A 15,353-nucleotide genomic window follows, 5' to 3' on the forward strand; every position below is an offset into this window, starting at 1 on the left:
TTAAGCAACCCCCACGCCTCTAATGATCTGCAAACTTTAACTCATTTTGCATCAATTTGAATTGATCTCACTCAGAGATCGACATAGATTTGCGGATAAACATCACTATGGTGCAGGTGGGATTCGCTCTATGCACTTGTATATATATCCTTACGAAGGGTTGCTTCTTGAAATGCGGTCGTCATGTGTACATGTTGTCTGGTAGTTTGTTAGGATTATAATCCTTGTTCTCATAGGCTTACAACCACATACATGAGACCATGAAGCTCTCCTGGCCTACAAACCATCCTGCGCATCTCCCAGACCTTAACAAATGATGACCCCTTATAGAAACCCTCAGTAGTAATGCCATATACTCAGATATACAGATTTTGGACATGATCAAAGACATAAACCGCCTAACCCTAAGTTAGTCAAGCAACACTAAAAGAAATATTTTAGAAATCTACGAGACAACAAAAAGAGAGTTGTTGAAAGAGTTTAGAAACATAGAACAAAGGGGAAAGGTGTGTCTTTGCTCCTTTCTCCTTCGAGATATGCAGAACGGGAAGTTCATGTTGAACTCGAGGGAGAGAATTTGCTTGAAAATGTTCATCCAAGTCTTTATGGTTTAGAAGAGATGTTCATTGCAGAGTTTGGCTATTCTAATTTTGAGTTACATATGGTTTTGGGTTTGGTTTGACCTAGTTTTTGCTGGAGTTTTCTTGGGGTTTACTGGATTGAAGATTGCGAGGGTAGGGTTTTGGTTTCGTCTCCCAAACTCGGAAGAGTTTCCGTAAAACATCACTGGAAGAGGCCCATAAATAGGTGAAAGGCCCCACAGATGCATGACCAGATGTCCAACTTAATCTGAGCCGTACATCTAGATGTGACACGTGTGCTGAGCCCAATAGACCTAGTGATGCATACTGCATTGCTAACAAACTTCTATCTCTAGTCTAGGAGGTTTGTTCCAAGATTCCTATTTGTTGAGATTTTAGCCCGATTTGTCCCCAGTATATTCCGATTCAACGAATTTTGAATAGTTTCTTAATAAAAATGGGTTTCATGGAATATTGGGGGAGTATGAGGATATTCTAAGTCTGGATTGCGGTTTAGGTTGTGGACTAATGTCTCATGTGATCAGTGGTTCACTGTACTAGTATGGTCCCTAGGCTTCGGGGTTACAAGTTTTTGAGAATTCCCCAAGCCAAACTTCAAAGGCGGGTGTCTACAAAAGTAAAACTCAAAAGGCCTCATCATCAGTTATAAGATGCATTTCACTCGAGTTATAAAAAATTTCTAAAATTTGAGATTTAGGATAATGCTTAGCACTGATTATCAGAGGACTTAATACATTTTTGGGTAGTTGAGAGGTAGGATTTGAGCTTGGGACATTGCATTGCTCTAATATTTAGGGAAAAGTTTATATAGAGCCGAGGTTCTAAACAATCAAATTTAAGCCTACATCAAAAATTTCATTAGAAGAAGTTGTTTTGATGCCCAAATATCCTCAAATTGATCATCTCGATATCAAGATGCATGAACATGAGAAAAAAATGAATTTCAAGTTCTGAAAATAGTATATTTTGTAACGCATTTTTGGACCGTCGATTTTCAAGTTTTCATAGATATGTTGATCTACACTATTTTTGAAGCTTTGAACTTGATAAATAAAGATGAAAATATATCTTAAGGCTATCACTAAGATTTTCAACATTGAAGCCACATTTCTCGATATTCTATGAAGGTAGGCTCTAATTTGGCTGTTTAGAGCCTAGTTTTTATACAAACCGCACCCAAATAATAAAGCCCCACCTGATTTTTAAAGGAGTTAATATTATTTTCTTCAATTTGACTCAAAGCTAGACGTGGACGTTGGATCTGCTAACTAGTTGAAGAAAGGGCGAACATGTTATCCATCAATAGAATCGCATTGTATAAGCAACAAAGTGCTAAATTTGATGTAATTATAATATACTATGAAAATGAAAGGGAGATGGATGGGGGAGAGAGATAATATTAATAATTTATGATCTAAACCATTCATTTTGTAAGTAATTATATGAATTGATTAAAATTAAAAAAATTCAATCAAATGATAAATTTTAATCTCTAAACAACGAGTTTCATAATTGCCAGTTAAATTAACAACTTAAGAGTTTTAGGTTAGGAAACAAATGAAATTGTTGTCAACAGATTTCCCCTGTTTTCACAAGGAGTTATCACATTAGGATTCCAAACATCCTAGTCGTTGGTTTTCTACCTTGACCTTTTCTTGCATTCCCAAATGTTTTATGGTCTAAAGAAAAACAACTTTCTCAATTACTAAGGGCATGCTTAATATCTGTGAAATTTTTTTCATGAAAGTATTTTGACACAAAAGAACACCCCAGGTAATTAGGTGCCCGAGTTTTTTTCACATCAATTAGATGTCAATATGTGTGAAAAGAGAGCTGCGACCAATTGACGTTAAAAAACTCATACACCTAATCATACAGGATAATTCCCCCCAAATGAAAATACTTTCACGAAATCCCTAAATTACCAGCCATATTCTATGGAAAAATAACGTACCCGCGTTCATTGAGAGAATTTACGCTTATTCCCATTTTCGTGATTTCCGTAAAACAAACGATCGCGCAAACCCCGGCCGGTTATGTCCCAATCGTCGTAAAAATGCACGACGAATTCCTTTCCTCGTTTCTAGAGAGAGATAAGTGTGGGATGCGCAAGTAACTTACTCGGATTCTGTAGAGAGAGAGAGAGAGAGAGAGAGGGAGATTAGACACTTGCAGATGGAGTCGATGCCTGTGAATTGGGACGCCCTGGATTCTATCGTTCTTGATTACGCCATCGCTGATAATCTCCTCCACCCCTCCTCGCCCTCTTCTTCGCCTTCTCTCTCTCCTACTCTTTCTCTTTCTTCCTCCTCCTACCATTCCCGCTTGCTTATCCAGCAGATCCGCCAGTCTCTGGGGTCTGGCGATGTCGACTCCGCGCTCCATCTCCTCCAACGCCATGCTCCCTCTGTTCTCGATGATCACCGCCTCCTCTTCCGGTTGCATAAACAAGTATCTCTCTTGCTCACTCTTCCTTTGTGTTTCATTGTGGGGTCTTTGGACATCTAGGAATTTTAAATGTGTTGAATTTCGTTGTAATCTCTCTCTCTCTCTGCACCCATCTGGAGTCTTGATCATCTGTGGATTTTAAATGTGTCAAGTTTCATAGTACTCTCCCTCCCTCTCTCTCTCTCTCTCGCTTGAGCTTTTGATTGTCTGATCTGAGGTCTTTGCATCTGTAGAAATTCATTGAGCTTTTGAGGAAAGGGACTGATGCAGATCGCGATTCGGCCATCAGATGCCTGCGCATGGCTCTTGCTCCCTTCGCACTGGATGCGTACCCGGTATTTATTTCCTTCTCTTCTCTTTGGTACCATGGTTGACACCTGAATCTTTCCTAGCTGAAGATTGTTAAATTCTTTACCTTGCTCATGATGTAAGGAAATTGGAGCTATTAGAATCATGTATAGGATTGTCATTCAAATCATGTGAAACATAATAATGCTTTTGAAGTTTGGTCCAATTTTGGGGACATAGCTTTGGGAATTATGGTTTCCTTGTGGGTCTGTTAGGAGTTAATGAGGTGGGAAGACAATGTTTAGTATTCTTATGTAAACAGTAGAATAATTTCAAGTGCTGTTGTTCTATTGACGAAGTTTTATCCTATGGCAACACAATGCTTTATGTTGTCGAAATAGTAGAGTAATTGATCGTTTGGAGATCTTGTAACATAAAATGCAGCATGCACGAAGACTTTGCATACAAGATTGTGAGGAATGATTTTGCTGTTTGGATAGTTTTTCATGTTTGGTAGAGATGTGAATTTGAATATTTAAATTTTTTCTCCCGAACTGAAGTACATGGTTTATGAATAATGACATGTTAGAGTTTATGTGTTTCACGAATTTATTATTTGATGAATACTTTACCTTTGTCGTGGTCACACTATAGAGTGCTTCTCATCAATTCTAGGGTTCATTCTCATCGACAATCAGATTAATATGTCCTGAGCATCACGATGTCAGTGACAAAGGTGTGTTTTGGCAGTGGGTGGAAGGTTCCATTGCTGAGCTGTCTGGAATTTTTGAGGAAAAAAACCTCAGCATTTTGATGGATGTTAGCATCCATTTGCAATCCTAGCTTCTTGATTATGCTCAATGGATCCCCAAAAGCATTTCTCAAAGTTTGAGATGGTGGGGGCGACACTCCTTGTTGGCTTTTGCATTTACCATTATAATCGAATGACGTGTGATTCCTTACAAAAGGATTTGCTTTTGTGTTGATTGAGGTCTTGTCTCTAGTATGCCAATACAACACTTTGTTGGGGCGTCTTCCCATATAAAGCGCTTTGCGTTTTTGAAAGGGAAAATGGCATGCTCCTTCTCCGTAGAAAAATAAACTATTAAAAAAAAAAAAGTATTCATGGCCCAAAACACTATCCAATCTTTGTCAAAATGATAGAAAGCATAATAATATATATATATATATATATATATATATATATAATTCTTATTTTTTAAATTTTGTTACAATTTTTTTAAGATCCCCTAGGTGGACACCCAATTCGAGGATACTCGGGCTCAAACAGGGGTGGCAAATCTGAGCTGGCTAGCCGGAGTGATCAAACATTGAACTAAATTGAAGAAGCTTATGGTAAAGTCTAGATTAGACACAAGAAGTTCAAACATTCGAAACTCCATAAAGTTCCAAAAGGGATGAAAAGTAGACTTTAAAACGAAATCAACTATTTGCTTTAACAAGGGATTATGTTCTTGCTATTTTCATGATATTAAACTCCCATAACATGAAAAATGCATGATATAACTAAGCCCAACGAAACATTGTTAAACCTTCTCTTAAATGTATGCCCAACAAAAGTACTCCACACAAAGTCCCCATAGAAATTTGCCTTCGCCAACGACTTGGCTAGGGTTTGGTTTCAATTCCGAACAAGGGGAAAAATTTGATGGAAAACCTTTTTTTTTTTATTTCTATCAATAAAACACTGATAGAAAACCTTCGAAAAAAATATGTTCCGAATGTTGGGAGAGTCCCATCCTATATGATGGGGCTTCCTTGGTATTACCCCATTTGAGGGAGGCTTAGAAAGGTGGGGCTTCCTTAGTATTACCCCGGTTAGTTTGGAGCCAAAAATATTTAGGGCCTAGGTAACAAAATGTAGCCTGAGGGCCAGGCCAGTGCCATGCAACTATAGCTTGAGGGTAAAGCTGGGCTGGGCTTGGGCTATGACCAACTGGTTTGCCCTGGCCCGATTCCCTTTTTCGTTATTATTTTTCTTGCTTTTTATTTTTATTTTTTGGCTTGGCCTTGTCCAGCTTGGACCGGCCCTGATAGGGCTAGGAACGGGCTTGGGCCAAGGCCGTTTTGGCTCAGTTAAATCCAAGCTGACCCTATAGGAACTATGGTTCGGCTAGGGCTGGTGTAGGCCCAACCTAAGCATGGCTTGTTGCCAGCCCTATTATTGGTATCCTTTTCTAGAGAAAGAGAGAAGAGAGAAGCCTCTTAGGTGAGAACCAAAAAGAGCTTGGTATGGTTTTCTAGAGAAAGAGAGAAGAGAGGAGAAAAGCCTCTTAGGTGAGAACCAAAAAGAAAGAAAGTCAGAGAGAAGAGGAGATCCTCTTAGAGAGAGAAAGAAAGTTCCTTTGAGGTAGACTGGAGCCTAATATAGAGAGAATCCACATTAGGGAAGTAGCCTCTTGGAGAGAAGAGCACGAGGGAAGGAAAACCTGGAGAAAGAATGCATTTAGAAGAAGAATAGAAGACCTTGCATCTTGGAAAAAAGTTGTATTCCAATATTTTTAGTGGATTGATTATCTCTTTCTCTCATGAATGTAGTAAACCAAATCGATCTTATGTTTCCTGCTATATTTATTTATTTACTTGATTGCATGTTTTTCCGTTCATACATATAAACGCAAAGCTCTATAGGTTATGTTGTGCACGTCCATATCTTTGCGGGCTTGAATGGGTGACGCAACAAAAACAATGTAGGAGGGATTAACAAATTTTTAGTCTCAAATGGATAATTACAGAGAGCTGCAACCCTATTGGTTGTTGAAACAGTGGAGTATAGGCTGTAACTCGTGGTAAACACCGTGAGATATGGCAAAGTATAGGGCGGTAAGAAATATACTTGATCCTCATCAAATGTATTAACCTCGGTCAAAAGTCAGGTCCCCATACACAAGGAAAGGGCCTAATCATGTGTATGATGTGTGACAAGAAAAAAAAAGAAAGACTTTGGCCCTAACCCTTGCGTCAGCTCGGCTCACTGCTGGTGTCTCAGGAATTTTGCCTTAAAAATTACCAAAACAATAGGAAAAGGAAAGGTTTATATAAGGTGTCAATTTTATATTATAGAAGTAAAGTTTACCTCAAAAATCCACCAAAAAATGCTGTTTTAACTTTGGAAAAGCCTCTTGGTGATCATCTCGAGCTCTTGTATTCATACGAAAAGAAAAAGATTTCAAGACCTAAAAGCAAAGTATCTTTAAACACATTATTTAGACCTAAAACTAGTTATGCGTTTATAAATCTTTTCTATCTACATATTTTTTTGAGCTTTAACTTTCATAATTGTTGGTAACCAGAGTGATGTTGGCATAGGGGGAGTTATTAGGGATTGGAATGGCGCAGTGGTTTTCTTGTATGTTGACCTGTTGGGTTTGGCAACTGCCAATTATGCTGAATTTGCATTGCGTTTTTAAGGTCAAAAGATTTTCAAAGACAAAGATTTTGGGGTATATTGTGCAATAGAAAGAGACTCCATGAATGTGATTAAATGGTGTAAAAAAGATCAAAGAGTACCTTAGGAACATAGATCTATTTGGTATCAAACTCTAGATTTGGCAGATTCTTTAAGGATTTCGTTCAACCAAGTTTATAAAGAGGTAAATTCTTTGGCTGATTCTCTTCCTAAAAGGGGCGTTACTTACCTTTGCTTTTGTTGTCCAATGATGCAAGCATTTTGTAATCTCTTCTCCATCAATAAAGTTTTTAACATTTTTTTTTAAAAAAAACTTTTATACTTAAAAGTAAAAATAGATTTTTAGGTTATTGCAAGGGTTTCTGATACCAAGCACTGCATCTTTTAGCAACTTATCTTGATTGTTTAAGATACTGCTTTGTATAAACTGCACACTATACAAAGCACCCTAGTTGTTTTATAACATACATAAAAATACTAACATATGTTAAATTTGAAAGCCAGAGTCTTTTTTTTTTTTGGGGGGTTGTCATAATGAACACTCACTAAAATAAAGAAAAGTATATAATGAGACCATTTATCTTCTGTGCAAGGTGGACACAATTAATCTTAACCATTGGATGTGAAATTGGGTGGTTGTAATAGTTGCCCTAGCCAACCTCAAAGTTCAACCTTTTTTTTTTTTTTAAACTTTGTGACACATCCAAGCTATCTGATTTCACATCGAATGTTTATAAGTAATTGTGACCTCCTTGTACTCATAGTAAATAGTCTCATTATATATAATCCCTTAAAATATTAGTATTTCTACTAACATGTTTCATTTCTTGCTTTAAATTTGAAAGATAGAGTTTTTTTGGGTGCTATAGTCAAGATGAGGTTTACTTGATTTATAAGCAAGGCCTTTGGTCATTTTTCATTTTTCATTTTTCCATGGACCTTTCATAGGAGGCAATTACATGAATTTTAACAAATGGTATATCTATGACATTCACTCTATACCAATTTGCCGTCTCTTTCTATCATGGTTGTTGGAGATAGGGAGGGCAGTGTTTTCTTTATTGTTTTTCTGGGGGGTAGGTCGGCAATGGATTTGAAGTTGGGAGAAGGTGTTGCAATCAGTGAATGTCTTGGTGGCCTATGTATGAATGTCTTGACGTTTTTCCATTTTGCTCTTTATGACTCATGTAATGATTTTCATTTTCTCAATGAAAAATTTAATTAATTATAAAGAAAATTATACGACTATTTGGGATGATAGTCTGGTTAAGTGGCAACCAAGGCATAAGTTTGCCTTTTTTTTCTTTGGTTCTTTAAATGGAAGTTCAGTTTCTCCTCCTATTTGTTGTACAGCAACAACTCCGTATTCGATTTGTGAACTAATTTTGAAGAGAGAGTAAGAAAAATCAAGTGCAAATTTTAATTGTTTTGGAGGACAATGTTACTCAAAATTTTCTAGTGCAAACTTCAAAACCAATTGCTTCTGGGGAAGTTTACAACCGTAAATTCAAACCTCCAAAATAAAGTTCCAAAATAAAAGAAGACTTACTATGATCTTCAATCCTGCCCTACTCTAAAAAAAGTAGGGCTTATGCCACAAATTGTGGCTCGAGGACAGGGCTAGGGCAAGGGCTAGTACCAGACTGGTACGTCCCTCTTTTAGTTTTGATTGATTAAACTATAGGCAACGTCTACACAAAGTTAGAACGTTAGAGGAGTGCACTAGAATCTAAGGGTTTTCAAAATTAGCCCAGCCAAGACAAAATATATAGAAGGTAAGTTTAGTCATAATAGGAGTAGAAAAGAGGAAATAATTAAGATTGATGGTTAATAAATACCTAAAAGAGATTGTTTTCAACATTTAGGGTTGATAATCTAGGAGAATGGAGAGATTGAGGAAGATATTGCACATGGAATTAGAGCTGAGTGGACAAATTTGAGATGTACGTCAAGAAATTTATGTGATCGTCGTATATGAGTGAGATTGAAGGTGGAGTTCTCTAAGACCTTTAAGACCAACCATGCTTTTATAGAACATAATGTTGGGCGGTCAAAGAACAACATATCCTTAGGATGAGTGTAGTTGAGATGAAGATATCGAAATGGTTGTGGCTTGACAAGAAATGATAAAATTCAGAATAAATATATACAAGATATCTTAGGTAGGACTTCACTAAGAGATAAGATGAGGAAAAGTATGTTAGGAATGGGTGGGTGAAAATAGGGCAAAAAGATAGTACAAATTCTGAAAATTGAAGCTTCAAACCTTCTTATTTTCGAGCACACAAGAGCGCTATCTTAAGACAATATTTGCCCCCAATCCCCCCTTTCGGTACTCTTTTTTATGTACATAAGAAGGGCAATCCATCCTCGAGATATAGAAAAACTGAGACGTCTCTTTTGGGGTTTCGAAGCTCTGTGCACCCGAGTTTGAAACATACACACTAGACATCAGAGTCTTATGAAGTCTTAGCGAGAGGAGGAGGAAAAACAAGTAGAGAGCGAGATGAATCCACTTTTATCTCCCAGGTTTTTCAGGGAAAACGTGTTAGTCCCAATAAATGAAAATCAATACATAAATAAATAAACTCGATAAACAACTTACTCGGATGTGTCCTTAAATCACACGAGGGACTTAAAGTTCCATACCAAATCCTATAGACCAAGCCATCCGGTGACAGGCTACCTTGAAAGTTCTTTTGGTGAATCTCCTTCACCTTCCATCTTTATTTTTCTATTAGCTTTTTCTTTTTTCTTTAGAGGGGTTAACATCATTTTATAAAGAACACATTAGTTTGTAACTCTCATATTCATGGTCTATAGGAGTTGAGATCCAAATGTAACTCCTGCCTTAATTCCCTTAAGTTTAGCTAATTAGGATTAACAAATTGTCGCAAAACTGTTAATCATATGTAATGAGCTAAACATGTCATTAGTTCACTAATGACTCATGTAATAGGATGTCATCTAAGCATTCCCACAATTTACAAGGAAACCAAATACACTACTAGATTTTTCCTCCAGTGGTACTGAGTTTTTTCCTCCAGAGATACATCCTCTTAAAGCTAAAAAATGGATCTATGTATATGACATTGCCTCATGTTAACCACATGTGATTTCACATATACTTCAATATGGCGTTTGTATCATTATTGGAAAAATGAGTTTCTGAAAGAAAAAGGTCCCGATAGGCTACATTTCCAACAAAATGTATGTTGAGAGCTCAAAAGTGTGTTGGAATTGATAGGCTCAAAAGTATGCTGGAATTCACTCTCTCGTATGAGAAAAGGACCCAATTATAGTGCAAAGTGTATCATTAAACGCCCTTGATGTGAACGTGTGCGTCACATGCGTCCCGTGCTCCACACATGTACCGTGTCTCTCACCTTTATATTAAGAGTATAAGATATGTGAATACCTACTCTTAAATACCGCTTGATTAACACTCTCCTCTTCAATGTAGCAATTAAACCCACAACTTTCTCTCTTTATAAAAACATATTAGGAAAAGAACCATAAAATCATTACTATTTTGAAATACATACAAGTATATTTAAAATAAAAAATACTAACAAAGTAGACTTAGGTGGGCTAGCTGAGTATAGCGTAGAGCTAATACAACACCGGTTAGGAGGTTTGAATTGGTTCAAGTCAAAGGCTACCCAAAAAGACATGGTTGGAGATTTTGAAAAAAGATATGATGACTTTTGGTTTTACTGAAGGTATGACCTTGATAGAGAAGAATAACAGAACATAATTCATATAGCCGATCCTAAATACTTAGAATATGACTTGGACAAGGGCCCGCCCCATTTTAACCCTTAGTTGGAGGCAATATCAAGGGCATATAGATCATGTGAATAAAATGTCACAAATATGTACCGTAGTACGTCCCAGTTTGAGGGTTGGTAACAAGTCAGTCTTAACATGAACTGTTAACCGCCTCAAACAACGTTAGCTTTACCCCAAAGGGATGATCCCATCAACTTAGCTTTAAGATAAACAGTCATCTCTCTCTATCTCTTTCTCTCTCTACACTTATAATCTCTCTCTCTACAGTTATAAGTACAGGACAGCATTGAAGCATTGGTTCTTGCAGATTTAAAGATGAATTTTGGCATGTTGGAGGAGGCAAAGAGGCACCCAACCCCTTGTAAACTACTCCACTTTCGCTTGAAGCATGGTTTCACACATTGCCATTCTTTTCCCTCCGGAAAACGTTCCCCCCAAGATCTCAATGCCGAGGAAATGCTCCCTAGCGACATGGATGAGGAAGATGCAGAAACAAATGTCTCTAATCTCTAAAACTTCATCGCTCATCCTCTCTCTCAGTGTCTTGCATATCACACACGAAGTTATGCACAGGAAAAACCAGTGTTCGACAAATCGGCCTGTCCAACTCAGAACCGGCCATTGGCTGAGCGGCTTTTGGCCAGTTTAATTGGTCTAGCCGGTTATACTAAAAAATTTCAAAAAATTATATATGAAATCCTAAAAATTGAGGAATTTGTTTTCAATGTTTTTTATTTTTTTTATTTTTTTTAGTTTTTATTATCATTTTAGCAAAAATTGGAATGTATTTTGGCCATGTTTACATTTTTCCTTTTTTTTTAGATTGTCTAAAATACCACACAAATTGATTTTTTAAAATTCATATTTTTCACTACTTTTCAAACTTCATTAGGATATGCTTTTTTTTATTATGTTTTAAATATTATTTTCATAATTTTTAGGATTTGTATTTTTTGTTAATTTTTTCTAACACGTTTTGACCTTCTTGGGACCTGTCTGGTTAGGCCCGTTTCTGGTTCTGGTTCGATTTGTCAAATACTTTGCGAAACATTCATATGATTCAAGAATCTAACATCTCTCTGGAATCCCAGCGTATTGTTTTTGCAGTTAGAAGACTCGCATTGGAAGCAAGGCACCGGCACAAAGATAGCTCTCTCTGTGAAGGCCTCCAATGGGTAATCTCGCCTGTCACCGGAGAGTTAACCATCGCTCCTGTGGAAGAAGAAGCGAAGCCTCTACTCGCCTATTTGCACAGCAAATTTGGGTTCAACATATCACTACAAGTCAAAGAAAATCAAGAGAGAGAAGGACATGAAGAAGAAGAAGAAGAAGAAGAAGAAGAAGAAGTGTGGTTCTCAGTGAGGAGTGATTTCTCGTGTTGTTCGAGCCCGGTAGAGAGAAAAGAAATTTTTCTAGATTGTGCATGGAGGTCTCTGTTGGAGAAGTTGAGTTTCTGTGAGGGGTGGCCTTTTGGTCTGTATCGTAGGAAGATGATGCTTCCTCCTTTGCCTAGATGCCCCTCAGAACCATGGATGTGGCACAAGGCCATGTCTAATACTTGTTAGCCCTATGATGTCAATGTTCTTGCTCAATGTGTGTTGTATTGGCATTTATGCAGAAAGATATATAATAATAGATTAATAATAATAATTGTCTTTGTTGACGTGACTTAGAAATTTTACTTTACATTATTGTTTCCTTCTCTGTTCGGATCTTAGGAACCGTTTGCTGCATAATCTTATCAAATGGTTCTTCAATTTATAATTGTCCAAATGGTAATTTGGTGGATTGTTATTTGTTCCCTTTGGATGTTTTCTTGTGACAATTGGAGTTATAAATTATGATGATGGGGTGTGATGGTAATGGTTGTAGTGATAGTGTGATGGTGAAATATAGTGTGACAGTGGTGGCAATGCAATGGTAGTAGGAGTGTTGGTGGTGGTGGTGGTGGCCGCGATTGTTAGTCTTAATTAAAATAATAACAATATTAATAAATAGATAATAGATAAATAAAATTAATAAATAATTTACTCAAATCTATCCTTAAATCATAGAAGAACTTAAGGTTTCATATCAAACGCTATAGACCAAGCCATCTGGTGACATGCTAATACAATTCTGATACCAATTGATGTAAATTGATGTAGAGAAATAATAACACCATAAAAATAAAAAGAAAAATGAAAAAGTTTGAGAGAATATACCATCTCTCAAGGTCTGCAGGGCAATTCACCCCAAGCTTGAGAGAATATACCCTTTCTTAATATCTGCAAGGGAATTCACCCCAAAAATCTCTTCATAACTCATCCACCATTTTTACAATGAAGGGAAACGTCCCTTTTAATAGACTTAAAAAAAAAAAAAAGAAGATAAAGAACTGACATTCCTATTTTATCTCCCTATTTTCTCTCATCCTTATCTTTTCTCTCTTAAATTCACGTGCACTCCATCACGTACTAAAAAAATATCTTCTCTCTTAAACTACGTTTTATCCAAAACATTCCCAAGTTGAAAAGATAAACCCTCTAGATTTAACCTTATCCTATTTATATTCCTAAACTAACTAACCCAATCCATAAATATCAACTCACACATAAACTCAATGCCCACAAATATCCATGTGCACCTTCTCTCTTATTCCTGAAGAGATAAACTAACGAATAATAAAAAATTAAAATAACCCTAATACTTTTTGCATCATTCTCCCCAGGTTGGTTGAAGCTCGACCTCGAGCTCAAAAGTTGGTGATGAAGTCCCACCATGAGCGTCGATACTTTTTCTTCAAGACTAATGTCTGCAACTGTGTTCCAAGAGTAATTGTTGAATACTAGCTTCGGCTGATTATTCCTAACTAGGACTGGATCAGGCTCCAAAAAAACACCAAGTTCAATCGATGAACACCCTTGACCGTGAAATTTTGGGAGATCGATTTTAATGTCAAAATTTCGTGGTCGTCTATAGGACGCGGCGAATATGGCTTCTCTATAAATCACGGTGGATCTAGCTTGTAAATTTCTTTATATACTTGAAATCAACACCTTGGATTTGTCGTGGAATTACTGGTGCAAGATGAATGTGGTTGTGAGTACTTCAAATATTGTTCTCCAACCGCTGCAACCTCTCATTCATCTCTTCATTCATCTCACGTACATCAGTTCAAAAATCCTCTAGGGCTTTAGTAAAATTTTCAACCCAACGATAATCTATAGCAGGAGTAGACTCTCAAGGTCTGTAAGGGAATTCACCCCAAGATTGAAAGAATATACCCTCTCTCAAGGTCTGCAAGGGAATCCACCCCAAAAATCTCTTCATGATAGTAAATTTTATTCAATTCATCAACTTTTTTACAATGAAGGGAAACCTCCCTTTAAATAGATTAAAAAAATAAGATAAGCATTAACAAAAAAAACTCTCTCTACACTCTTCCAATTTTATCTCTTCTTTCCTATTTTCTATCTATTAAAATCACGGGCCAAATATTTGCTTCTAACCCATGTTTTACCCCAACATTACTTGTTGTTGAGAAGATAAACCCCCCTTAGATCCAACCTTATCTTATTTATACTCCTAAACTACCTCCCCAAATTTAACCTTATCTATTTATATTCAAAACTAACTAACACAAATCAATCAATAACTAATTAACCCAAATCAATCATTATCAACTCACGTACAAAACTCAATGCCCAAAAATATCCCTGTGCACCTCCTCTCCTATTCTTGAAGAGAGAAACTAAATAATAATAAAAAATTAAAACAACCCTAATATTATTTGCATCATTCTCCTTGAGTTGGGAGAAGCTCGACCTTAAGCTCAAAAGTTGGTGATGAAGTCCCACCATGAGCCTTGATACTATTTTTTCAAGACTGATGCCTGCAACTTTGTTCCAAAAGTTATTGTTGAATACGAGCTTGGGCTGATTTTTCCCAACCAGTGGATCCAGCTCCAAAAAATCACCAAGTTCAATCGACGAACACGCTTGACCATGAAATTTTGGGAGATCGATTTTAATGTCAAAATTTCGTGGTCGTCTATAGGACGTGACAGATCTGGCTTCTCTAAAGAACACGCCTGATCTGGCTTATAAATTTCTTTAGTATGCTTGAAATCAACACCCTACATTTGTCATGAAATTACTGGTGCAAGATGAACGTAGTTGTGGGTACCTTTTTCATGTTGTTCTCCAACCGCTGCAACCTCTAATTGATCTCACGTACTTCGGTTCGAAAATCCTCTAGGGCTTTAGTAAAATTTTCTACCCAACGATAATCCATAACAGAAGTAGGATTAGCTTGATTGCTTAAATCTAATTTGCTAGCTTGATTACTTAGATCTAACTTGCTCTCAGGATCTAACTTGCTCTTATCTAACTTGCTCTCTAGATCTTACTTGCTCTGATCTAACTTGCTCTCTGGGTCTGACTTGCTTTGATACCAATTAATGCAGCTCTAAGATCAATTGATGTAAATTGAGAAACTAAATCCATAAAAAAATAAAAATAAAAGGTTGAGAGAATATATCATCTCTCAAGGTCTGCAAGGGAATTCAACTTAAGGTTGAGAGAATATAACATCTCTCAAGTTCAGCAAGGGAATCCACTCGAAAAATCTATTCACGGGACCAAATTTTATTCAACTCATCAACTTTTTTACAATGAAGTGAAACATCTCTTTAAATAGACTAAAAAATAAGATAAATCTTAACAAAAAAACTCTCTCTACACTTTTCGTATTTTATATTTTCTTCCTTATTTTCTCTCTCTTAAAATCACGTGCCAAATATTTGCTTCTAA

At 36.7% G+C, this 15,353-nt stretch overlaps 1 protein-coding gene across 2 annotated transcripts; it reads left to right on the plus strand.

The window, feature by feature from the left end:
• The first annotated feature begins 2,595 nt into the window (after positions 1–2,595).
• LOC110006445 (uncharacterized) lies at positions 2,596–12,223 on the plus strand. Of its 2 annotated transcripts, XR_016053554.1 has the most exons (4): positions 2,596–3,053; positions 3,284–3,385; positions 10,868–11,058; positions 11,652–12,223. XR_016053554.1 is itself a non-coding variant. In XM_088864034.1 (3 exons), exons 1-3 carry the CDS (start codon positions 2,778–2,780, stop codon positions 12,123–12,125), a joined length of 852 nt encoding a protein of 283 aa, XP_088720160.1. In that variant the 5' UTR covers positions 2,596–2,777; the 3' UTR covers positions 12,126–12,223. The 2 variants fall into 2 exon arrangements, 1 of the variants encoding a protein (XP_088720160.1); XM_088864034.1 differs by lacking the exon at positions 10,868–11,058.
• Positions 12,224–15,353: the final 3,130 nt, after the last annotated feature.

Source organism: Amborella trichopoda, chromosome 4, assembly GCF_054954075.1.
Source record: "Amborella trichopoda isolate Santa Cruz 75 chromosome 4, AtrichopodaSantaCruz75HAP2 v2.0, whole genome shotgun sequence".
In the NCBI taxonomy this organism is placed as follows: Eukaryota; Viridiplantae; Streptophyta; class Magnoliopsida; order Amborellales; family Amborellaceae; genus Amborella; species Amborella trichopoda.